Consider the following 27055-nt stretch of genomic DNA (forward strand, 5'->3'; position numbering starts at 1 on the left):
GTAATATACGCCAGGATCGTGGCGAATCGTAGCTCGAATGAAAACACATCGAGTTGATACGACTACCTCGGTGGCGCAGTGGTAAAGTTCTTGCCACTGAACCGAGAGGTCCCGGATTCGATCCCCAGTCGGATCATGATAAAAAATGATCTTTTTCTGATTGCTACTGATTCTGGATGTTTGTCTATTTGTTATAAAATATGGTATCGTTGAGTTAATATCCCATAACACAAGTCTCGAACTTACTTTGGGGCTAGCTCAATCTGTGTGATTTGTCCTCATATATTTATTTATTACCTAAAACTAAGGACATTTCTTTCTATTCGGCACGCTCACGCTCACGGCCGCTGGTTTCTCAAATTATACTATGGACAACTGCATGAGACATCATAAATTAAGTAAAAATGCGAAAGTTTGTGAGGATTTATGTATATGTTTGTTCCTCTTTTACGCAAAATCTGCTGGACCGATTGTTACGAAATTTGGTAGGTACACGGGTAGAATATAAACTCGAATAACACATAGGGTGTACTTTTTATCCCGGAATTCCCACGAGAACGAAGTCCCGGGGCGCAACTAGTACTGATTAAATAAGTAACTCAAGTCACTCATTTAATATTTTGAAATGAATATTTTCATTTTAAAATAATGTCATTTGTATGTGTTAAAGATAGTTTGATTCTGGAGTAACGTACATAATATAATATAATGAACATAAGCTACCTAACGATTGATATGCTAATGGTGACGGTGTACATATAACTTACTTTTTAGAAAACTTTGTCATTGATGAATTTCGCCTCTGTCTCGCTATGAAGAGAACCAACGAAATTACATGGATACTTATCCATTACGCATGCTACGGATCGATGGTGGTGGCTGGTTGTATTTTTATATTTATTATTATTCACATTCAAAGTCAGTTATTTATCAAGAGTATTATGTGGCTGAGAGCCTATAATGTTCAGTACATTTTTAAGGACGTTTGTAAGTAGTTTTACAGCTAAACTAAAGTAGGTATGATATTGCCTTTTAATGCAGAGAACAATAGGTGAAATATGAAGTTATACTTTATGGGATGTAGGTCAAACCTATAAGCTTTCTATAAATAACCTGAAAGCAGGAGCTGTATTGATTTGAGTCCCAGGAAATATTTATTACATGCGTACTAGGATGCAATAGTGCATCAGTCAGGTATATGCCCAGTTCCATGTAGGTCATCCGCATACATAAACGTGTTTAAATATGGCGTGGAGATCAGCTTTCTTTGAAGAAGACTTAAGGTATTGTATATAGAATTAAGATTAGGCATATGTGTTAGGTGGAAAAGAGGTTTAGTCAATAGTGAACACAGTGGCTACTTGAAAATTTCCTTAGATACTGATGGTTATTGTTTGTTTTGGAATGTAGTGAGCATGCGCGGCCGCGACGGCTGCGGCCGGCAGCGGCTCGAGGCAGAGGCAGTTACTTATCACGCGAGGCTCGGTGTGACGCCCGCTTTCAGTGAACGCGGGAAAATAATATTAGCTTCGGGAAAATATGGCTCCCGCGCGCCGCTGAGCGAAGTGCGGGAAGGGCGGGCGGCGCGCGCCGGTCGCGCCCAGACACCCTGTATTTTTCAATATAATGTCTACCATTTAGACAACAGGACGTTAGCTTATTAATTTTATAGACTGTGAAGTGAGTGTGCTATCAGCTGAGCGTGCACCTGAGATGTGAGTGCTGTACTGACAGAATCCGAACAACAGGTAATAGCCCGGCTGTATACACAACAATATCATAATATTGCAATGTTGATGTGTCAACGCCTTATTAAGATACCGTTACAGATGATAATTTTTTATTGGATTAAATTATTTCATTTGTTTAATAGTTAGTTAAGTTTTATAGTTACTTCATTCGATTCTCAACAATTAGGAACTGTATTAATCCTAACGATAGGATTTGCATTAAAAATACCTAGATTTATCTGTGCGTAATCTTATAGCTACCTATACGTTTAGTACCAAATAGGTAACTGCTTCGGATAAATATAATACTTATATGTACATTTAAAATAAATAAATAAAATAAAATACGTTTATTTCTGGTTACAGGACCCATATTGGCACAAAAATATTTAAGATGTATTTGCTATAAAACTAAGTCCTTAAGAAGATTCCTAATTATCACTGAACACCTGTTTTCATTGAAGTATTATTATGTTAATTTGATCAGTGACCCAATTGAATTATACTTACCTACATGAAACACCGATTGGCGAAATTAAAACATTATCGTTCACTTTTTACATTCGATATTTCGATTGTTTCGTAAATATTCGCACAATTCTGGTTTTAATTTATATTTAAGTATATTCATTTATTTTGTCAATATTACTTTCGAAATTATAGTAGTCCGAAAAAAAATCTCTTTCAAAATTATTGTAGGTACTATTTTAATAAGTTATTATTATACCAAGTGACGCGCGATTTACTTACAAATAATACCTACAAGTGCTCACATGTGTTTCCAACAAGCCAATACTTATTTTACCTACTTAGAATAACAAACACACACTCACTCACACATAACTGAATGAATTTGAATGAATGAATGATTTCTTTATTGGACAATAAATCTTTACAGCTTGTTCATACAGTTGGCTCCCCACGCTTGGCTAGAAGCCTGTCATGTGGTACCTAGCCAAAATTGGAATCATAAATTTTATGAGGTACAAATAATTCAATAACAATTTCCTTTCATTATAGTATTTTATATTATTACAGTATTACATTACAGTAATTAGTGACAAATAAACACGAGATACTTATTATTAGACATCGTAGTGGTCAAATAATACCTAATACATAAGTACATCAACAGCAAGAAAATTTCAGGTCTTAAAATCAAGATGATTAGTCAAAGGCATATTTTCGCCCGTTTGTTCACATTGGCATCTCGCCAAAGTGTATCATTCCTTTGATTCATAACATTTCTGAGAAGCAGTACTGATTTTAAGCCTATTTCGATGTTTGCATGCTTCTGATAAAGTTTACCCATTTGTTTCATAGATTGGGTATTAATTACTTGTTAGTATACGTCTATTACTATTAACAATATATTGAATCCATTGACTTTTCATTTCTTATACGATATCTACTTGGAAAGGAGATAGGTACTGTTAGTGTATCAAGACAAAAAGTGCGATTAAAAAAAGCAAATGCATTCTGCAAGTAATTCCGCTAAATAAATTTATTTAAAAAAAAACCGCTCCTGTGTCGCTGTGATTCCTTTAAAATAATAAAAAGACTATTTTGGTCTTATATGGATCCCATAATACGATAATGATTGAGATTTAAATTCATCAAATAATAATAATAATATTAAAAAAAAAACTAAGTACTATTTTATTTTTTAGAGTAATCTATACAATTTATATGGAAATTGTATAGACTACTCTAAGTAGGTACCTCGTATTTAAATATTCCTTTCGATTCGAATCTTTAATTTATTTTTCATGCGATATATTAACGTTCGATTTGAGTTAGTCATTCGTCGGTATCAGAATCCCTTATCAAATTAATTAAGTACGCGGTGGCTTGTATCTATATCGGACATGGAAGCCTCGTATCAACACTGCCGTGGGCCTGAAATGTTTTACGTTTTCTCTTTATTATAAGGTTATATTTTTCTTGGCTTTACGTACCTTTTCAGAAGAAAAGCTGTTCTGCCCTTATTTAAGAAACTATAATAAATTGCCTATCATTCATAGTAGAGCATAATTAGTGCATTACAAAAATGAGGTTATATCATGATTATTTGCATCAGGAACATGCATTAGCACCTCTTTTTTGTTATCAATACGCAGATAAAATATAATTGGCCCGGCTAAGTAAATACACAGGACCTATCTGAAAATAAATAATGTCCGTTGAATCATCATTAGCCATAATATTCTGCGGTTTGCATCACAATTACAGTTCAGTTATCGTATACTTACAATACAGTTATTAATAAATATATAATCATTTTGAAAATGGTATAATTTGTTCAATAAATAATTATTATCTTTTATGACTGGAATTTCAGTTTTTACTTAATTAATTTCTTAAGCTATGGCAACAGATTATTGCCTATTTAATGTTATGAAATCGAATTAATAAAATAATATCGAGGAAGTAATTTGAGGAAAATCATTTATTATATATAAATAAATATAAATAAATAAACATACAAATAATAACTTTCCTCTTGACACCCTCGACTACCTTATTTGGTTCTTTTATGATTAGAAAATTGTCTCAAGTTTCTATATATAGTACCTACATGTATATAGTATAGTATATACACATGAATATATATGAATATGCTGATAATCGGCGGTATTTATACATATATATACAGAAACTTACGCTTCAGTTTAAATTTCTGGAATTTGATTGAACAAATAAGTAGGTACCTAGTAAAAATAACAAAGTATTAATCTAAAATGTTGCAAATACATTTTAATTTTCAGTTTCAGTTTATATTTTGATTTAGCTTTGAAATGTCATCTTCATTATTCATGATAAATGTCTCAAGTATGCTAAAGTAGAACTTCCACTAATCCACGTTCGTATTTCAAACCTTGGGTTAATTCTGTTTACATCCTAAGGAATTTTCTACGTCACTTCGATGGACTTTAATGACGAACTATGAATCATCGAGTCACAGCTAAGTAATGAACGCTGTAAGTAACTTTAGGTATCCTGTTAATAGGTATGGCATTATAGGTACGTCATATTAATATGAATTGGACCAATGAAAGGCTGCGGAAATTTTCAATGGGATATTTGCAAGTTCTATAAAAGTTTCCATAATGGCGTTATCGGTGAATAATTGAACAGGCACAGGACTATATTAATTTGACTTATTTCTATGACTTTTGTAGTATGGCTTGGACTTGTGACGAGGAAGCTCTGAGCGGTCTATTCAAGTAAGTACTTTATAAAATAAATGTCATAGTAATGTGTAAAATGCAATGCAGTGCAGTGTGTTTGAAGCAATATCGGAAGATTCTACACCTTATGTTAGGACAGCTTAGTGACTGTGAGTTAGACGTATGGATGTGAACATATCCTGAAGCTATTATTTAATAAATCCTATATATTGTTTGTATACTTATCACCCCTACAGGGATCTCTTTCAGTCCAGTTAAAGCTACCAACACTCGTTGTAAAGCTTCAATTTCGAAACAAAGATAAATATTTACAAAGATAATGTATATAAAAAGTAAATTCTTAAAAAGTATACGTGTCTACATATGGATTAATTTCTACAATATAGAAACAAGTAAACTATTTACCAATATATTGAATATTTTTCCCTACTTATCATGTTATCGTTTGAGCAATATTTTCTCCACAACATTACTTCCATAAGAATAAATTGAATTATGATCCGAGTTGCCGAGCGGTGCCAGGCAAAAATAGACCCAATCGGAAAGTCGAGAACACGAAAAATTGGATCTCGAGGCGGTTTTCCGATAATTTGTTTTTCACGAGTACTTTAATATATTATGTATTAGCGAAAATATTTACCCTTAACCTTTACCCTATAACATATTTACAAAACATAATATAAACTTATTTATTTAAAAGCAATTAGAACCTTATTGAAAAAGTATTTTTATTTGAATAACTAAATAAAAATATCGAGTAATAAAATGTAACGACTATTGATCTAACATAAAATATTAAAACATTTACATTAGGAAAAGGTTGTTAGATATTATTCGTATTTGCGACGTTTTTATTTCATTGAAATAAATAACTGATTTCAATTGAAAATAATCATTTAAACACATATTATAGCACAATTGATACTGCAAACAAAGAATGTGAATAGAAAATAAGTACAAAGGTGCTTTTGATTACGTTCGCGTCGCCCACCGGCGCCGCCCGCCCAGGCACCGGCGCGCGGTGGACTGACCTCACACGATTTCATTTAGTCACTGTATTCATACATAGGGGTACATAAGAGTCGATGGAGACTAATTAAGAGTCTTGCAGTGCGGTTGAAAAACGAAGATATTTTTTGCCCAGTTGTGTGACACAAAATGGGCTAAATTATTTTATCAAAACTTTAATTTGGAATATATTCTATAAAATATAACGTGTTCATTCAAATTACTATAAAGTCATATATTTGTTAGTTTAGGTATAAATAAATAAATATAAATATATTAGGACAAATCACACAGATTGAGCTAGCCCCAAAGTAAGTTCGAGACTTGTGTTATGAGATACTAACTCAACGATACTATATTTTATAACAAATACATACATACATAAACATCCAAGACTGAGGCCAATCAGAAAAAGATCATTTTCCGTCATGACCCGACCGGGGATCGAACCCTTCGATAGCTTTACCACTGCGCCACCGAGATCGTCAAAGGTATTTGATAAAACCATTAATGTTTTGATATATTTTCACGTCATTTTTTGTTTTCACTTAGTTTAACAGAATTTATCAAAGTTACGTTGATATAAATTGATACAATTTAAAATTGTAGCAACAAAACATACTGACATTATTTTGGAATTTTTATCGCCAACGCCAACACATTAGTATGTATCTGAACGCGATCTTTATAGGCGTTACATATATGCGAATATGTATCAAGTTAGTACATACGTGCTTCGACGTGTGATTCACTCCTACCTATAATGAATGATGGGTATGAGTGTGAATAACTACCTACAGTTCATAAAATTGGCATGTTACGCATCAGGAAGGATCTTGACCTTCCATTTTATGGTCATTACGACGTGTGGCTGGTGATCAGTCAAAAATCGGCTGTAAAATGTTTTTACGAGGCTCGCCAGGGCATGGCGTCCTCGCTGAGCGACGTAATTCTGTAAGAGGCGTTGTAATGCTATATGATACATACAATACACCGTAACATATACCTATAGTTAGCTTAGTATTTTCCCAGTTTATTCTCAGAAAGTTAGGACAAACCATTTATTCGTTGAGTTGGTGTCCTACTTTTTGGAATGAATTGGTAAAATACTGGGCGGTAAACCCACGTCCTAAATTAAATTTGATATTATCGTATCGCGCCGCGCGCTGCTTAATCGTATCTGTTGCTCAACTAGGACGCCGGGTCAACCCTGAATCAGCTTCAGCTCAATTTCAATTTTCTACAAATCTATTGGTTTTATAATTTTAGGGTTCATGTTCATAAACATATGACCGATTTAATTGAGTAAGGTGGAACAGTATTTATCTTACGTTATCCGTACAACATAAGTAAAACTGTAAAAACAGGTTTTTTAATTATTGTCAAGTTAGTTAAATCTTTAAAGTTATCCTTTGATAGAGTAATCTGATATTTAATTTCGCGATATTAGCTTAATGTTTATAAGTAACAGATTCTTGAAAGGTTTTAGTCAAAATTCTGAGTTTAATTAACCTTATCCTTCAGGTAAATTAGACGTCTAATTAATTCATGGAAAGTGGTGGCAACTGGGGTAGGGAGGTGGGGTCAAAGACTTCAGACATGTAAAGTCTTTCTAAGTAGATGTATGATTCCCTTGATTACTTCTTCGGGCTCTAGGCACTTGGCATAATTATGATGAGTAGTAAATTAGTAATAACTTCAAATGTTTTAAATGTTACATTTAATTTTAATGTCGCACATCTAAGGAACAAACCAAGAATGTATTTGTGATTTACTTTTATTAGAGAGTTGGACAATTAGATGGACCGCATACCTTTTTTTGCTCAGTGGTATATACAAAGACGTGTTTGTTTGATTCTTTAGAAGATCTGAGGGCGAAGTGCGGGTTAGCATTTCACTTCTAACCATCGAATCGATTCACTGAGACACAGCGAACCAATCACATTGCGTCATTGTGACGCAACGACAACCACACTGCAATGTCATTGGTTCGCTGCGTCTCACTTCGATAGATTTGATAGTGAAAACTTCGCATTTCGCCCTCAGATAACACTTTGACACTGTGGGCCGGTGGTAACATTTTACATGAAAATGTTTTTGGTAAGATTGTGATTGACCTGGAATAGTTTCTATTTCAAAAGTTGGTCGGCTATCAAAAGAGCAGTCGATGCAGATCCCATGAGCTTCACGCGCAGGGTACTCTTGACCCAGATACGGTATTTAGGGCGGGACGGGGTCGCCCGCCATGCCATGCCGCCCAGGACTGATATGTAGTGAAACACTCTTGTAAATATTTATGTCGAAATTCCGCTAATATACAAATATTCCAGAAAGTAGTATTTATGTGGATGTTGGATTTTAAAAGATCTTTGTGTTTGATGGACAAGAAACTTAGATGTTTTTATTTGTCAGTTTTATGCAACATTTACAACTCTTACAAGTTTTGCCGAACTGCGTGGTGAATGCTGTGTGCACTTTTTGATTTTTCTATTAGACAATGAATTTTTGATATACATATGTATTATCTAAATCATGTTATGTTGTATGCCAATAAAATATATATATTTATCAAAATAAAAGACCTGCTTATAATTGTTAATTGGTATGAAATTACTACCTACTATTTACGAGTGGCATAATATTATTTGTAAATATTTATTTACCATTTACTACGTACCAGTAAGACAATAGGTAGACATTTTTTCATCTATATATCGCTGCAATTCCAACCAATGAAGCGCAAGTAAAATTTATTTCCTAGGAGAACTTTTCTGGTTCCCGTAATGTCCCATCTGCAGAGATGAGATTAGATTTCGCAACGGTCGTCGCGGATCGCGTCGGAAATAGCCGCGACACGCGGAAACCGAACGAGCGTCGCACTCCATTTTGCATTTCCTTTATCTGTGGTATAGAAGATGGTAGTAAAATTAGATTTTCCTTTGATGTTTACTGCAAAAACAAATCAATCCAGCCGACTCTTTAAAAATGTTCCATTATTTACGTCACAAGCAATTAATTGCTTGTGACGTAAAAAGTGGAACAATTTTCAGGAAAAATCGACCTATCAAAATAACTAAAGATTTGACCGGTTAATTTCAAAAGGAAATAAAGATTGAAGTTTGGAATATGTATTTTATTCTTGCGGATGAAGTACAAGAAGAAGAAAACAGATTATTATCTGTTAATAAAATTTGCCAATCATACAGGCTTTTACAACTCCATCTAGATCTTGTTCAAATTTTCACAGCACTAGAGATATAAAATTTAAAATTCGAACAACTATTAAATTTGTTTCAATTAATTTAAACGCCTGAAACACTTCGTGTATATACACAGATATTGGTAGATGCCTAAACAACTGAAGAGCACTGATCAACTTGGAGCCATGACTCACGCGGCTACACATTGCTGTAAGGTTAGTATAATAATCCGCGGATAAACACAGTTTACAAATCCCAAGCAAACAATCTTTTCAGGCCCCACTAATGTTTTAACAAATATTATTCCGTCACGAGGCCTTTTGAAGAATCCTGACATTGAAACCAAAGTAATACAGACAACAGAACATTGTAATATTATTTATATATTTATTATGCGACCTCCTAATTTGATCCTGAATGGGGCAGTACACACAGCTGTACAATAAATCTGTTATTAGCTTTTACATATATTTATTTTAAAGTTTGTATTTTAGATATGTGTTAAGTACGATAATTTGTAAAGTAAATATACTTAAATGCAAACTTTATCCTATTTATCTAAAATAATACTAGTTGGAACATATAAAACTAGGAAATTGTTTAAATAAGTAAGTGAGGGTTTAAACGACATGGTCGGAGTTTCTCAAATTGGATTTCATAGAACTTCCATTTAAACTTTTGATGCAATAACATTTCTCAAAAACAGTAAGGTTTCTTTGTTGCAACTTTTCACCCCTGTATGTGTAATATTTAGTTATTTTCATTCGGAAATTGTAATGGAATCAGATCGACTAAATGTTTTTGCATATTTCATTAGCCAATATAATAATACAGATACAATATAACGATAGACAGAGCCATGAGTTGTAAAATGCGTTTAATTTAATCATATTACAGTAGGCATTCAAAAATTTTCTTATTACGGTCTAATTTCCCGACAGGAAATACGTTACAGGTCGCGTTAGAGTGATTTAATCAGGAACGCTCCACAAAACGCTTGCTAATCGACAGAACAGAATATCACGTAATAAAATAATTAATATCGCCTTGATTTGGTGCAAGGTTGCCACTCACTGCCGTTATACACTAAACTTATGCAATTTAGGAATTATGCCTCAGTACCCGGGCCTTCGTCTAGATTTATTTGATTATACATAGTTGTATGTTAAGTATTTATATAAGTTTAATCAAGTTAATTTCTACCTATTTGCTGTGACTAGAACTTATTGACTGCGATAGTAATTGAATAATCCTATTACGTGCGACCGACTTATAATAAAATTATAATAAAGATACAAAAGATGTAAACTATACCTTAATTTGTATTCTAGGCCTTAATAGTTCCATTTTATATCTGAGATAAGACGTTTAACTAATTGTAGTAACTGTAACTGGTACTGAAACTAATTCATAACATGCTATTTAATAATAATTCTTACAATCTATGTTTTGCCACAAAAATGTAATATGAAGCGCGACCTAATTCATATAATTCTACCACAACAGTAATATAAACATGGCACGTTGATAGGGTAACTAGAGTTAGGAAGTCTACATTCCTGAACGTAATGGTGTGCAGGGCAAAGTAATGCATATGCTGTCGTAACTTGCAGCTAAATATAGGACAACACGAGGCAATCCGGGCAACGTAAAGCTATGCGAATGTTCGATGTAGGTCACCAGTGCCATCACAAATAACCGGCAATCGTAAATGTCCCTGTCGTTTCGACATTACATTATGCATTTCTCGGATAATATAAAAATAGGCGCGGATTTCTTATTGCGCAACGTAACCAACTTCCCAGTGGACAGCTGTTAAGAAAATATTTATTTTAATGGTCTCTTTCATTAATAAATAATAGAATACGGAAACGTAAATTGATTTGAGGCAGTTAAGTAGGACAGTTCTAATTTTTAACGGCTTGAAACAAAAGTTTTCTTGTTTCGTGATACATCAGATTCAGATACATTTGCACCTTTGACAATGTTCATAGCCATGATTGTATACAATATTTAGAGAAAAATTAACCCGGATAATTTCAAAAGGAAATAAACATAAGGCATTATATTAAAAGTATCCATTCAAGGAAAATCATTTCCCTAAACCAATGCCGAATTAGCGATTACTTCCCATTCGATGTCTCATTATTGACTGTTCCCAAAAGGTTATTTCTCTTAAATAGAAGTATCAATTTGATTTGTTTATCAATGTCGACGTGGCGCGTGCCTTGGCAGCGGGCGCCTTTCCATTGATTAAACGATATGATTGAAGGCAAGATTTTTTTCATGTGGAAATTCGGTAATTATTTTTTTATTCATTTTAATAAGCAATCCTATTGAAATTATTCAGTAACAGAGTTAGAAGAATTTAGTTCCAAATAAAAATAGCCAATTACATCATACACTGTAACACTGAATTTAATTTTTCAACTGCACGATGTATCTTGCACACGAAAAAACATTTATTTGCAAATTTTGGTTCAACTCAAAACTAATTGTTTATAGACTCCTGATAGTCCTTCCAGGTGACCAATCTAAGCACCGTCTCGTCTCGAATCAGCGTTCGAGGTTAAAAATATGAGTGTCTAATTTTGATAATTAACCGTGTGTCAATGGAAATGAAAGGTATGAATTATAAGTGAGCAGTCTGTTTGCCTCAACCTCTGGAATTGCAAGTGACGCACCGCTCCGCGCCGCGTCTTGTTGACGCACACGATTCGGGAAACCACTTTGTGCAACACTGTCTTCTGAAATACAGTAATTGTATTCAGTTATGTAGAAAAAAGAATTGTGCTTCACTAAATGACCTGTTCTGTTAGCTCAACCAAGATTATCGGATTTGCACGATAACGTTGAGAAGACGACCGAACATGATCACTACGCACGCATATAGAATACAGGGATTAAGCGTAGAAAATTGACAAAATCTCGAAAATCATTAGGTATTGCAAGGAGTTGTAACATGCATTTTTGTCGACTTTCATACATACAGATTATTTTTTTATTCACATGAGCAAAGAATGATAAAATTAAATTGGTTTATTTGTTTCAAAAAAATCTAAGTATATCAAAATTGAAATATTTTTTTGTTCTTATACAAATGGCTGACAATTAGCTGATCTGACTTAGTAAGGAAAGATAAAAAATAAATATGATAATACAATCTTGATGTCCTGACCTGACCAAAATGAGCAAGTTAAGTGAAGGGAAAAAATTGGGTCAACGGACCCTGAGTTTTGACGCAAGGAGCTGGAAAAACGCTCAGATGAGAAAAAAGAGCAAAAGAAACTGCGTAACAACAAATTCTGTAGAAAGGTTTTCTGTGAAATTTTCACTCGGATTTTACTACAGATTCTTTCAAAATTAAAGAAAGCTCATTTAGGGCTGTTCTTTGTGAAAAACATGCAGTCTAGACAGAGAAAAATAAACAAGTTGCTTAATGGAATAGCCCGTTAACATGTTTCAGGGTTATTTACAAAGATTTTGTGGTTTACGTGTTAATTTTATGTGCACCTTCCGGCTTCCTCAGTTGGACCTTTAGACTGCATAGTAGTACAATACTCGCCGAAGACACTCATCTAAAAGTTACCCATACTGACATTATGACTCGTTTTCACGTCTAAATTTTTGGGCCGACTTTCATGAAATTTTGAATTGATATAGACAATGACTGGAGAGGTCAAACATAGGTGGACAGAACTGCGGGCAACAGTACCATCAGTGATATATTATGTACTAGCTGATGCCCGCGACTTCGTTCCCGTAGCCGGACCATTTTTGGTAAGGAATAAAAAACAATGTGTTAGCTATGACATATTGTACTAACGGATTAGACATTTTTTCATGTTTATAAGCATATAAGCAACATTATCTTACTATATGCGTTTATGACTAATTTCGTATTTCTGTTACCGCATTTGTTAAACAATGTGTCCAACCGCAAATGGAAATAACTACAGTTCCCGTTTTGTTATTTACAAAATGGTAGGTAACTGATCGCCCTTGGCTATCATTTACACCCAGGATGATTAGTAACTCAGTCAAGGCAATAATGATTCTTTATATGGTGTTTACATGCACAGGTATAACAGGGATGCTAAGTGACTTTTTAGCGTCTAGTTCACACACGGCAAATAAGAATAGAGTACTAAAATTATACAGTTTTTTTTCAATCCTGTGTTAATAATTATTAAGTCAAAATGCATTCCCTTGCTGGATGCAGACCTTCACGAGCGATCTTCTATTTTGCGATTAACACTCTTATCTATCTTTTCAGATATCCAGAACAGCTGATCGCAATGACGGTGGTAACGAATCCAGCGCGCACAGACTCAGACGAGGACATCGAGTCGGGGCGAGAGAGTGTGGCCGGCGGGGACGGCTACGGCCTCGAGCTCGACGAGAACGCTCGCCTCTACGACAACGAAAAGCAAAGCGACATTATCTTCGTTGCCGGCATCAACGGCGATACCTGGCGGTACCCCGGCCATCGCAGGGTCCTCGCCGCCACCAGCCCAGTCTTTGCAGCTCTCCTATCCACCAAAACAGAGGTCATAATTGTCGATTATGTCGACCGCCGCGGTTTTGAACAGCTGCTCCGATACCACTACTGTGAACCCACACAACTAAACTCTGTGGGTACAGCACGATGCGCTCTTGATGCAGCTTACAAGTTCCTCTGTCCCCCACTTGCGGAGCGATGCGCACGACGCCTGGACGAGATGTTGGATGCGGGCGTTGCGCTTGAAATATTGCGGGACCTGCGATTCCTTTGCGCTAGACTTCCGGGAGCCGCTTCAGCTCCACCACTTCCAGCGCTTTCTGATGATGCTGCTGCACGATTACTGGCACAATGTTCGCGCTGGTGCGATTCTTTAGCTCACAATGCTCTCCTAGTTTTGGATGATAATGCAGATGCTGCTCTCACCGATGAACGTCTGGAAGAGCTTACATACGAAGATCTCGCTCTGATTGTAAAACGAGATACACTGCGAGTATCTAGTGAATTGGTATTAGCAGAGGCTCTTTCACGATGGGCCACCGCTGTTTGTAAGCGAAGCAAGAGAGAGCTCACATCTAGCAATAAGAGAGTGGCACTCGGGGAGCTAGCATATTGTCCTCGATATTTGCTACTATCCGGGGAAGATTTGGATAAAGCTTTAGGGTTGGAGTTATTGGAGCCAATGGAGCGGGCTTTAGTAACGGCACGAGCTCGAAAACTATCCGCGCCTGTGCCGGTAGGAGCGGAACAAGAGGCGCTGCTGCGGCGTTGGGCCCGCCCTCGGCCCACCGAGCCCGCGGCGCTGCCGGTGCACCTCAGCCCGCGCTCCGAGCCGCAGCCCGAGGAGCCGCAACCCAGCAAGTTGTGCGCGCGTCGACCCAAACGACCAAAGCAACCCAGCTTCGCCCCCGAAGAGAAGAACAAGAAGAAAGGTTGCTGTGCCTGCTTCGGCGAGGGCCTTCTCCGGGCTTTTATTTGTTTATTCGACTGAGAAGAAGAGTGCACATGCACTTGTCAAGTGTAATGTGTGAAATGAATGACTTCTAAATCTCCTTTGTGTATGTCAGACTACTTAAATAAAAAAGACTTTGTCTCTTTGTGTGTATCGAGAAGGCTCAAGGCTGTTTAACAGTTAAAATTGACAATATTTCTTTGAAGTACACACTTGCAGTTTGAATGTCAGCTCAGATTACATACATGATATATATTTATTCATCTAATAAGTGGACTGTGAAAATCTATACTTATAAATTAGTGTACCAACTATAGAACGAATTTGATAGATAAATGAGTGATCGACTTTGGAAAGACATTTTGTATTTAGAAAGAAAAGAAAGTCCCTTTTGTATTTTTTTACAAATACTTTACAACTTTCTTCTAGCTAAGTAATAGTTTTATTAAAATGTCTTTTCAACCTTTCTCGTAATCAGTATTTGAATACTTATACTCTTCGTAACGCAAATTTACATTTAATGTATTTAAAATTTATACTACCTAAGTATACTTAGATTGTTTTGAGCTTTTTATTATGAAATTTGTTGAAAGGAATTTTCATTTTCAAAATCAGTGACTGTGAAATTGTAATAAAGAATTCTCTTGTTTGATGAGCATGCATATGACAACAGAATGGATTTATCAAATTTATCAAACGTAGTTTCAGTACATTTTTGAATTTTTCGAAGTTGTGGCTAAGCTGCATCTATAGATAATTATGTGTGAATCTACATGTATCAGTAGACTTTTGCGTATATTAATGTTGTGATATGTATATTTAATCAATTATATAAATTTATGTTAGATATATGTTGTTTTGTTGTACATATCAAATTGTATGACAATTTGCATTTAAAAATGACCGGGTCGGTGCACAAATTTACCAACTTTCTTTAGAATATTTTTAAAGTAATTTTGTTGCATTTGCAAGTAGCTTAATGTTAGTTGATATTCTTGTTTGCTTAGGCAAAATAGTGGAATTACCCTGTAGGAATCTTCCGATCCTTATTAACTACGGATGTGCTATCTAGTCGTATGTTAAGTACATAAAATTGTTAAGATAATTCTTTCTGCCTTTTCGTGTTCTCAATCTCAGCTAATTTAAGTGTCTATATACCATAATTATCATCATCTTTGGTGCCATATAAAATATATACTGATACGTATACCAGAGTAGCTTAAAGTAGCTTACATATTTCATTTCTAAATCTTAAAAGAATTTTCGTGAAATGTTTTTTTTATCACTTAGATCATTATTAAAAGTTTGCAGTGTAATAAGTTGAACGTATTTTCCTTAAAAAGTTTTAAACGAACTAAATTTTATAATTATGAATGTAATTGTATTGAATTAAAAATGAATTGCTTAGATATCTTTTAATTTGGCTGATGATAGAATATAAAGTCAATGTTAAATAAATCAATGTGTTCAGCTCAGAGCTGTAATTTAGTGTAACTCCTTAAAAATATATGATGTTAAAAATTAAGGAATTTTATTTCACTCTGAACCGACAAATTTTAAAAGAATTATCAGACGTGTGTAACTATAGAATCATTTTCATTGATGTCCTCCATAGGTATTTTTGAATGGAGAAAGCTCCTCCTAGAGTTTAGGCTGTATTCCTCGTCACAGGTGGCAGCGTCCAATTTTTCAACTCTAAGGCATAAATTCGAAAGATTATTCTCAGCCTCGCGCAAGTCTTTCCTCAAGCTTACCATGACTTCCTTTAATTCTATCATGCTATCGATTTTATTTTGTATTATTAGAAATTTCTCGTCTATATGATCGCGGGCCTCTTGAGTGAGATCTAGTTCGTCGTCTATTTTTGTTATAATTTCATTTTTGAGTTCCCGGAATTTTTTATCGAATGTGGTTTCATCCTTACTGTCTCTTTTCCTGCGTCTCCCGGTATTTGTGGACAATGTGCGGTACTTGTACCCGGTGCTTCGAGACGTGTAGCAGATCTTGTGAAACACTTCCGACATGATTTTGATAAATTTCAATTTATTTATTTAGAATTGTAGCAGCGGCATCATACAGTTTTTTAATACTACCAAGAATTTGGTAATCGAAATTAAATTTCACTGCATTTTAATATTTTTTATTTATGGAGGTTTAAAGTGGCACCTCAGTCACTTCACTTTTTAATTTTATGGCTCCATCGTTTGGCTAAACGATGATTTTGCTAATATCTAAGTTGAGAAACATTGTCAACATAGTGAAAAAATATTATATTAATAAAAAATCATGGAATTAGTAGGTACTCCGCTTGTACAAAGTACTTATTAAATCTATGTAAAAATATAATTTATTATGCTTGTCTGTGGACCAGCCAAGTGGTTTCGAGGTAAGCTAGAAATAGCAGTGATAAATGAGTATAAAATGGGTATATTACAAACAAAAAAGACTTGCATTTCGTACGAACAAACTCAAAACCTACTGGACCGATTTTGATGATATTTGGTACAGAGACATTAAACCTTCTAAGACCTTTTATTGCGAAAAACTCGAGAGTGGTCGCTAATGACGAATAAAAGAGAAAATAATATATAACTTCCACCCTACTCCTCTAATAAAGTGGTTCATACTCAAGATGTTGTAGCTAGTTAGTTAATAGTTAGATAAGAGACTTAAAAAATGAAAAATATGAGTTAAGTTCTATAGTAAACAGAATATCGTAAAATAACATCAACATATATGCTCTTAATATATCTGTAGATTAGACCATGCCATCTAGATGTCTGGTGTCCACTTTTTTATTTCTGTATGATGACAGATATTATTTTGTTTTACTCCATCTAAACGGATTGTCCCTAAATATGCAGATACTGCTTCTGCTTAAATCACGTGGAGAATTGGCGTCAACCAATGGCAACACTATCGCCGAACTCAGACAGATGCCGACGCGAATGCACAGACATTGCGTAGTTTGTATGAGAGGTTTTATGTACCGCATGGAAAAACCAGAAATGTACGTAGATTCCGCCAAAGTTTGGGGATAGTGTATAGTTGGCATTGCCATTCGCTAGATGGTGCGAGTAAACCTTTGGATCCATTTGATATCGTTTCATAGATGTCGCTACTTGTTTTGTCACTACCCAGAAAGGTACAGTCAAGAACCGGTGTATAAACAACAAAACTTTAGATATTTTTTAAATTTTTTATAAATAACGTTTACTAGAGATGATATACCTACTAATAATTTATGTAATTTTTATTTTTAGTTTTATTAATTATCACTTACATTAAGGATGTCAATTAAGTATCGAGAATTGAGTATCATTATAAATAAAACTATATTATAAAGCCTTTCTTTTGGCAAAATATTATTTAAACGATTTTAACAAGTTTAATCCAATTGTGTCCAGGATTTATGTTTTACTGGCCACCGATAAAAAAGAAAAACATTGTTTTATTCTTGATTTAAATATTTTCAATGATAGAGACAAATATTACCGCCGATTTGCTTGTATGTGATTTTTGATAAATTCATTGTTAATTTGAAAAAGTTATTATAATTTCATGTAATTACCACTATATAGTTTTATTTATTGCTGACCAAAGATTTTGGCCATTTGGTCCTTTGAGTTGGATAAATATTAGCGGCAAAAATTACTTGGTGAAAGTGTAGTGGTACACTATTGTAACGCATCAATATTTTGTGGCAACATACATTGTTGTCGGGCTTCGGACCGCTTGTGTACAAGGATAGCAAAGGAAAGAACGGTCAAGAAGAGGATTGAGCGTTACAGAGTGAGGAATACGGCGGCCGGGAGTTCGATTCCCGGAGGAAATAATTTGCGTTCTGCGCAAAAAGGCCAAGCTGTTTGGATTAAAGTTTGGTTGTGAGCTGAGCTTGCAACGAGCTAAATATTAGTGAGTGAATGCAAGTGAAATATTGTAAGTCGATTTTACTTAATATAGTTACAAAGGAAGTCCAAGAAGTGTTAATCATTGTGGTGTGTCGGATTCGAGCAGTGATTCTTAGTAAATAAACTTTTGGACGTATACTATTACTTGTATAGTATAATTTAACTTTAACTTTTGTATAATTTTGTAGTTTTCTACTTACTTGTTATTTGTACGCAATATATGAACTTAGTGAATAGGTGTACTGTGTGTATATTGATTGTGTGATTGACTGCTTTTGCGAATTTTAATTTATTCTTTAAGTAAAGATGGAGTCTTTATTAGCTATTCAAAATGATGTTAAACAAAAAATCTGCAGAGGCAGGATTAATTACAAAAAGAGCCCTAAGGACCGTGTAACAGTTCCATACTTAGAGATTAGGTTGGAACAATTAGAGCAGCAGTGGGCACAGTTCCACAGCACACACACTAATTTAATATCTACAGTTAAGGAGTCTGAATTGCAAAATTCCGATTATTATAGAAATAGTATTTATGACGAGGTTGAGGACGTGTATATGGAGTACAAAACTGATTTAAAACAGGTATTATTTGAATTAACTAGATCTAGGGATACCAAGGTCCAGCCTGAATATAGCAGTGATAGCGACTCAACTAGTAAGGTAAGGCTTAAATTACCAGAAATAAAAATACCTGTTTTTACAGGAAAGTACACTGAGTGGCAGACTTTCCGTGACCTATTTCTGGGCCTAGTGCACAATAATAAGTCGTTAGATAATGTACAGAAGTTTTATTATTTAAAAGGCCATTTGAAAGGAGAAGCGGAACAGCTGTTACGCAATGTACAGGTTACTTCCGATAGCTACGCCTGTAGTTGGAGAAAATTGGAAAATATGTACAATCATAAAAAATATATAGCTTCTGGTATATTAAATCGTTTATTGAATCAAAAGACGTTGACTAACGAATCGGCTTCTGATATTAAGAGGTTAGTCAGTACAACATCTGATTGTTTGGATTCAATGAAAACTTTAGGTATAGATGTCTCTAGTTGGGATATACTAATTGTACATATTATTAGTTCTAAACTGGATAAAGAAACCCGGAAGGCTTGGGAATTAATGGTATCCTCAGATTCTTCAGATAAGTTTCCTACCTATGAACAATTTACTGAATTTTTAACTAGTCGTTTTCGAGGTTTAGAATCATTAGAGTTTAAATCTAAACAGCAAAATGTTCATAGAGTGACATCTCTCCATGTAAGAGAGGTGAAGGAGTTTGTGTGTCCATATTGTACAGAAAATCATAGATTAAGTTTATGTACAAAGTTTCGTAAACAGCCCAACGACTCACGTCGTAACTTTGCCAAAGAGAAGGGCTTGTGTTATATGTGTTTAAGCTCAAACCATACAGCTCGCTTATGTAAATATATGTCTAAGTGTGTAATTTGTAAAAGACGACACCATATTTTACTTCACCCTAGTGGTGGATTTGGGTCTAATGGTAAAGACCGAATTGGAGGTATGGGAGATGATTCGTCGTCAAAAAATAATACAGTCCATAAAGAAGATGTGGTTATTAAACCTTTTAATAGAAATGCTGGAACAGTTCAGCCTACAATATCTTGCCTTTCGACAGGGGACTGTAACAAAACAGTTCTATTAAGCACAGCTGTTGTAAACGCTGTGTCGAAGGCAGGTACACAAAGGTCAGTTAGGTGCCTAGTGGATCAAGGATCCCAGGGATCATTCTTAACGGAAAGAATGGTACAATTGCTAGGTTTAAAGAAAACTTATTCAAAACATCTTATCACAGGTGTAGGTGGGGACAGTAAAGTCCAGTCAAATTGTACGGTGTCACTTAGGTTACAGTCTAGGATCGATCCTAGTTATGATTTGGCGGTCAAAGCTCATGTGCTTAGGTCGATCACAACAATTATCCCGACAACGACGGTAGCCAAAGTTGAGTGGGAAAATGTCAATCTGGCCGACCCCTTTTATTACAGCCCTAATGAAGTGGATATGTTATTAGGCGCTGAGGTGTACAGTAAAATACTAAATTTAGGAATGAAGAGAGATTCTACAGGATCACTAATTGCTCAAAACACATCGTTTGGATGGATTGTTTCGGGAATTGCCGATATAGTTTATCCACACGTGCACTCACATGCATCAGTTCGGCAATCTAAAAGCTGGAGGAAAACGAATCCTTCTGTGAGTAAGAAATTGTATTCGAATACGTCAGTTCGTTCGTGTAATTGGTCATCCAATTTCCTAGGTGTTGAGAGTGATCCAGTGTTCCCTATGCCTTACAAGCACACTAGCCAAGTTAGTGGATTTAATAGATTCTGTAGAATTCCTCCAAATGTTATAAATAGTATTAATATGGAAGCGAACTGTACAAATAAATATGTCAATTGTTTTAGTTAGAAATACAGAAATAATAGTTACATAGATAAATAAGAATTGTTTAATTATATAAGAAATATTGGTGATTTATTTTAATTTGTAACTCACATTGCATATTTGAGAGCTATCAGCTCAACCAATATATAGTTTTTAGTTTATATAGAATACATTGTAGTTATATAGTCCTAGTAGGTGCAATTGGTGCTGTTCACTAGATAGATTGTTTTGTTAATTTCCATCTTGCATATTTGTGTATGTCCCTGCATGGTGGGCGGTAGAGAAGGACATTCCTTCAGGATGTCCTTGGTGGGCGGTATGTCCAGGATTTATGTTTTACTGGCCACCGATAAAAAAGAAAAACATTGTTTTATTCTTGATTTAAATATTTTCAATGATAGAGACAAATATTACCGCCGATATTGCTTGTATGTGATTTTTGTTAAATTCGTTGTTAATTTGAAAAAGTTATTATAATTTCATTTAATTACCACTATATAGTTTTATTTATTGCTGACCAAAGATTTTGGCCAAATTGTTTAAATAATAAATCACAGAGTTATGATTCTCTACTACACCCATAGTAGAGAATCATAACCCTGTGATTTATTATATATATTTATTATATATATAAATGTTCTATATCAAAATACATAACACTAGAATACAGACGTGATAGAGTCCCAATGTGGACGTGGTACATAGCTCTATGTACCATAGAAGTTCTAGGATATAGGTTTTCAATCTGTAGCTCAGATTGAAAACCTATATCCTAGAACCATCTATAACACATTATGTAATTTACTAAAAATATTTCGATACGGTCATTCACAATATACAATGTTTATGAATGCGATGAATATTAAAATATTATTGTTATATTATGTGAGATTATTACACATAATATGAAATTATGCTTTAACTAACCCTATTTTAATTTAAAATTAAATACCATTACTTACCAAATGTTGGAATGTATGCGATTTGATATACATATATTATATTAAATTAGCATAACAAATGTAGCAAATCCTACTATGAGTATAATTATAAATGCGAAAGGTTTTGAGGATGTATGTGCGATGCATGTGTCTGTTGTTCTTTTACGCAAAATCTACTAGACAGATTGTTATGAAATTTGGTACACAGGTAGAATATAACCTGGAATAACATATAGGATACTTTTTATCACAAAATTCCCACGGAAGCGAAGTCCCGGCGCGAAGCTAGTACAAAATATATATTTGATCCATGGTGAACACGAAGCATAGGAAATTTATTTGCCTTCAAAATGCATTGTGCATTTTGCATTGCAATACATTAACAATACAATGGTCATTTTGAACCTGCCCTATTCATAAACCACTCGAAAATATCGTAGAAAAAAATAGTTAAAAACAATATCAGGCGGTTCTTGTCTATTGTCAGTAGAAAAGGGCCGTATTTTTTCTAGCATTTAAGGGAACAACAGGTTGCTTCGGGAAGGGTACCTATTATTCAGAAATAAATTTATTTTTGATGAAGTGCAAAAGTCGAGCCAGTCTTTTGACAGTTTTTCGGTAAATTTCTGATTTAGGCACAAAGACAGACAATCGTCCGTGAAGGGTTTTGCACACATGGGCCCAATATGACTATTGTGTGCGAGATCGAGGGCCTAATGGTGGTGTGAGAATTCTTTTACAAGTGTTCGACTTTTTGTTGTTGTTTTTTTTATTTATAAGGCGACATTTTAGGAATAATATGTTAAAAGTTTCTCACGATCCCGTAACATGTGTTAAATGACTAAGAGTATGTAAAATAAATTATAAACATATACACTAAAGAATTCATTATTTTATGGGCATATAGCAACACATAGACGCAACCCCAATATTGCATCTGTCTGCCTGTCTGTACTTCTTTCTATAATATTAAAAGGATAAGGTTATTACAATGAAATTCACTTAGTTGAAATATTAGTGTTTTTTTCAGACAGTACGATCTTGTCGCTAGCACTGTCAAATGTTCTAAGCTTCTACTGAAATAAACAAATGAGTTAATATAACGACAATGTCGTATGTGATATAGGCATTATAAACGGCCTATTCTACGCGTCACACTCCACTTACCACACGAATTCCAAAGCGCTCCCGTATCAAACAGATCGTAGTGACAGTTATAAACCGTTTCATACTAATTATGCGTATGAATTTGTATTAGGGCACTCCCACATCGTTCATTGTTACATGAAACCAATACTGAGAACCCCGCAGGTATCCAGTGGCGTAGATACCGGAAAGCTGGACGGTTTCGTGCTCTGGGGACTTCCAGCTAAAGGGGCTCTCTGAACCAGGAAAATCATCCATACTTTACTAATATTATAATTATTGGCTATGGAATACATATATAGTTAAAGACTTGAGTTCGAACATATCACTTATTTTTTAAATTATCTACACCCAAAGATTAAAAATGGCATGTAAAAGTTTATATGTACGACAAACGCAGCCGATACATTTCACCGCAGGCGGAGCTGCGGGAAACAGCAAGTCTTATGATATCGTACAGCTTATATAGCTTTTAATTGAGCTGGGGCAAAAGATCTGAACCCGAGGCATTGCATAGCATTATGACCTCGAAAGAAAGAGGCCCTAAAACTTGTTTATACCAGAGGCTACGTTTACCTAGCTACGTCACTGCTAGCACGCAGGTAATCTTACATTTGACTGACAATGGACACTCGAGTTTGGCTGCGATTCCATTTACGGCATTCAATACAGCCTTTAAACCTAAGCGCCACCTCCCAATAATTGTCTTTTTTTACTACAACGTAACATCGTAGTAGGATATTCAAAGGTTTGTAAACTCAGCATGAAGTCGCAGCCCCACAGGTAACATTTTTTTCGGTTCAACACAAAAATCGGTCTTCCCCAAATACAGTTTTGTATGGCCAGTTTTTTTGTTTTAACAATTTAATAGGTATAAATGGCAAACGTGTCTACTCACTTCACTTTCGTGAAGATTTTTTAATACAACAATGAAATAAATGATGATTTTTCACGTGTACTTAATGGAGCTAAATACAACAATACTAGGTTTTTGTCAAGATATGAAAATGTTAAATATGAAAGTTTATGCAGTCCTTATGTTCCTTAGATTGTATACGTTATTGCAATAATAATATTTGGCTGTGAGTCTGTAATTTCAAGGTGAATTAAAATTCTTTGAAAATCTCAGTGTTTGAAATCTTCTAAGCTTGCGAAATATCTGATTCAACAAGTTGGTCTAAGAGTAAGTGTGGGCGTTTTACGTTCACTATTTACTAGGTACTATAAAATCGTCTGAAAACACGTCTCAACAGGTCCTCCATTAAAATTCTCCATCACTAACTTGATAAAGCTCTACGACGCGTCTGAATCATCGAGCATGAGTAAGCACACCGCACGCACGGAATAAATTTATTATGTCATCTTTGTTTCGTTAAAATTACGGATGTTGCGCAAAGAAAACCACGATAAATAAATGACGCAATATACGAAATGATAAAGTATGCAATATGCTTTTTAGAATTTAGAGAAACTTGGAAAAAAGGAAATAATAATGAGAAGAAAGGAAAGAAGTATGTATTTTACTAACAAATTGTTGGTGGTGGAACGGATGGAATATAAAAATGCATGGCGAATAAATCCTTTTTCTAAGTTGACCCTCAGTTCACGCTCGGCCCTAGCGGGCTGCTAACTAATAAGTTATAAGAAATAACGCGACGTTACAACAATGTAAATTTATAATTTAAAATTTATACTAGCAACTGGAAACATGTTAAGATTACTACCCTAATCCTGGCACCACTTTAAACTTGAGTAAGTCAAGCGTGAGTAGAATTTATGTAGGAAGTTTTCTGTGGAAGTCTCCGATGTAACGACAGTTATTTGTCTGTGTACTTAATTACAGATAATCTAGTCAACCATTTTTAGATCAGTTTTTGAGTTCTTTGTATGATTTAGAATATATATTTCTTAGTCTTACTTAATTTGTGTTCGTTAATAAAGTTTCTCTTTTGATCTCTCTGTCTTGAGCTGAGTTTGGAAAAGGGCAGAGACTACTTGAAGCTCTAATTGAATTACAATATGTCGAGACCGAGACTGTAATAAGTTAATAAGTTAGTACGAGTAAGGAAGGCCACCAGGTAAACAGATAAAGGTTCTATATTATACATTGAGGTCCGAAACCCTAAAAAGTAAATTAAAATTTCACGTTTCCCGCATACAGCCTACCAAACATTCCAAGATAAGTAATTTGACACCACTTCGTCGTGGAATAAAAAATGTAAATAATGTATGCTTGTGGTGCTCTCCAGAAGTTGACTTTTTTAGCTCGCTAGTGATCGGGTATTGGCCGGCGTCAGCTCAGCCACGTACTACTATAAAAAGGCACCATTTCATTTTTTATTGCTCCTACATTGTCCAACATAGGCCTCGAGATTAGACGAGTCGATGCTACTACTCTACTCATAAAAGGAAACCAAAATCTAATTTCGTCGTGTTATTTTTTCACCCTGTCTGTCTACACAGTATAGGAGAGTTGTGGTGACCGGTTTGGACGTTTAGACAGGCACGAGTTATTTCTGTTTTAATTTTACACACCATTTTGTTTTTGTAACATTATTTTATGTATGTGTTACAGCTAAACGACGAAGTGCAGTCCTAGGTCGCTAGTTGCGATATCAGATAGTTACACCACGTGTTACCTTCCTACCGTATAAGTCATATGAGGGTAGATAGAATAGACAAATAGTGATGATGATAAATGCAATATTCAACATTGTATTGAATGTAATAATTGGATTTTTATTTTATTTTAAATGAGCTTTTTTATCATGATCAACTAAGTAAGTTACACGACACTATACTTATTTAATATTAAACTAATTATAAAAACTAATATTGATAAAAAATGTAAAAAAGTAAATAATTAAAATCAACCCTTGGGATCAGCCGTCAAAGGCACTCTGTTCACAATAGCGTTTGACAGCGAAGTATTCTTTTCTCATTCTATGCAATGTTCGAGGGTAAGGTGTAAGAAGTTTCACTCTATTGACTACCGTTGGAAGCGTCGTTTCTACGTTCCGTCTGAGAGTAAACAATGGCGTAGGATCGTCTCTCCGGCGCCAACACTATAACCTCACATCACTCAGGAATGTCTCCGAGGATAAAGGAACATGGATTGTGCATAATTTACAGCTCTCGTATCTGTTTTTCTGAGAGCTTCCAAGGAGCAAGATTGTCGCGGAATGAATTCCATGATAAAACTCCAAGGTTTGGTATGCGAGATGGACCGCAGGAAGATATTAGAGTGGACAATGCTCGACTTTAATTCCCGCCGTAAAAGTTCTAATTGGTCGTTTTTGTTTGGCGATGAGGACGGCGGCGACAAGCCGAGCAAAAAGTGGAGCCGGCGCGGAATGCGCCCGGTTGAATAACCAGCCGAGCTACTAACTATAAACAAAGAGCCTGTTGCGTAAAAATACGTTATCCCGTGCCATATCGCTGAGATTTATTCTCCCGGCCACCGTGCACTCCGCCCAGAGTGTGTCAGAGCAGTCTTATTTACGTTGCTCGTTTATTTTTTCTCGGATTATCGGAACCTCGCCAAGAATGTCGAAATCATTCAGGCCGGTAAGTGGTGAGGAATTCGCCATTCATATATTGGAAGCCAAATCTAAATGTTGCGCATTTTAAGATGATTTTTCCGAGTTTTCATAGAATAAATTATTCTTCGTAACAAATTCTTAATTTATTTTATAGTATAGTAGACAAACAACAAACGACCATGCGGGTAGCCTGATGGTAAGCAAACACATTTCCTATATGGGTCGTACTTATTCGTAGGTGTGTATTTCAGAAACTATTAAATTAAAATCAAGAAACAAGTCAGTTGATGTGGTTTTAACTTATGCACCTTCACGTTTAATATTGAACGTGATGACGCATAAGTTACATTTTGAACGTCCATATTCAATATTAAATGTGTTGCTAAAGAGAAAAGATGAAAACTTGTAACCATATTTCTGTGATAAACAGCTATCAGACACCAAGAACGACTTAATTAAAACAAATTGTAATCGATAAATGAATGATTAAAATCAAACAGCTAAGGCACGTGAAGGAACGTCGATGACAT

The 27055-nt window shown here is 34.9% G+C and overlaps 1 protein-coding gene across 3 annotated transcripts; it reads left to right on the plus strand.

Annotated features, from left to right (window-relative positions):
* The first annotated feature begins 1181 nt into the window (after positions 1 to 1181).
* Positions 1182 to 16103, plus strand: axed (axundead). 3 transcript variants are annotated; one of them, XM_053750705.1, is made up of 2 exons: positions 1182 to 1283; positions 13406 to 16103. In XM_053750705.1, the coding sequence occupies exons 1-2, from the start codon at positions 1246 to 1248 to the stop codon at positions 14619 to 14621; spliced, it is 1254 nt and encodes a 417-aa protein (XP_053606680.1). In that variant the 5' UTR covers positions 1182 to 1245; the 3' UTR covers positions 14622 to 16103. The 3 variants fall into 3 exon arrangements, with proteins under 3 accessions (XP_053606680.1, XP_053606681.1, XP_053606679.1); XM_053750706.2 differs by lacking the exon at positions 1182 to 1283 and adding an exon at positions 1462 to 1748; XM_053750704.1 differs by lacking the exon at positions 1182 to 1283 and adding an exon at positions 4859 to 4957.
* The last annotated feature ends 10952 nt before the right edge of the window (positions 16104 to 27055 follow it).

Source organism: Plodia interpunctella, chromosome 10 (genome assembly GCF_027563975.2).
Source record: "Plodia interpunctella isolate USDA-ARS_2022_Savannah chromosome 10, ilPloInte3.2, whole genome shotgun sequence".
NCBI classification, from domain to species: Eukaryota; Metazoa; Arthropoda; class Insecta; order Lepidoptera; family Pyralidae; genus Plodia; species Plodia interpunctella.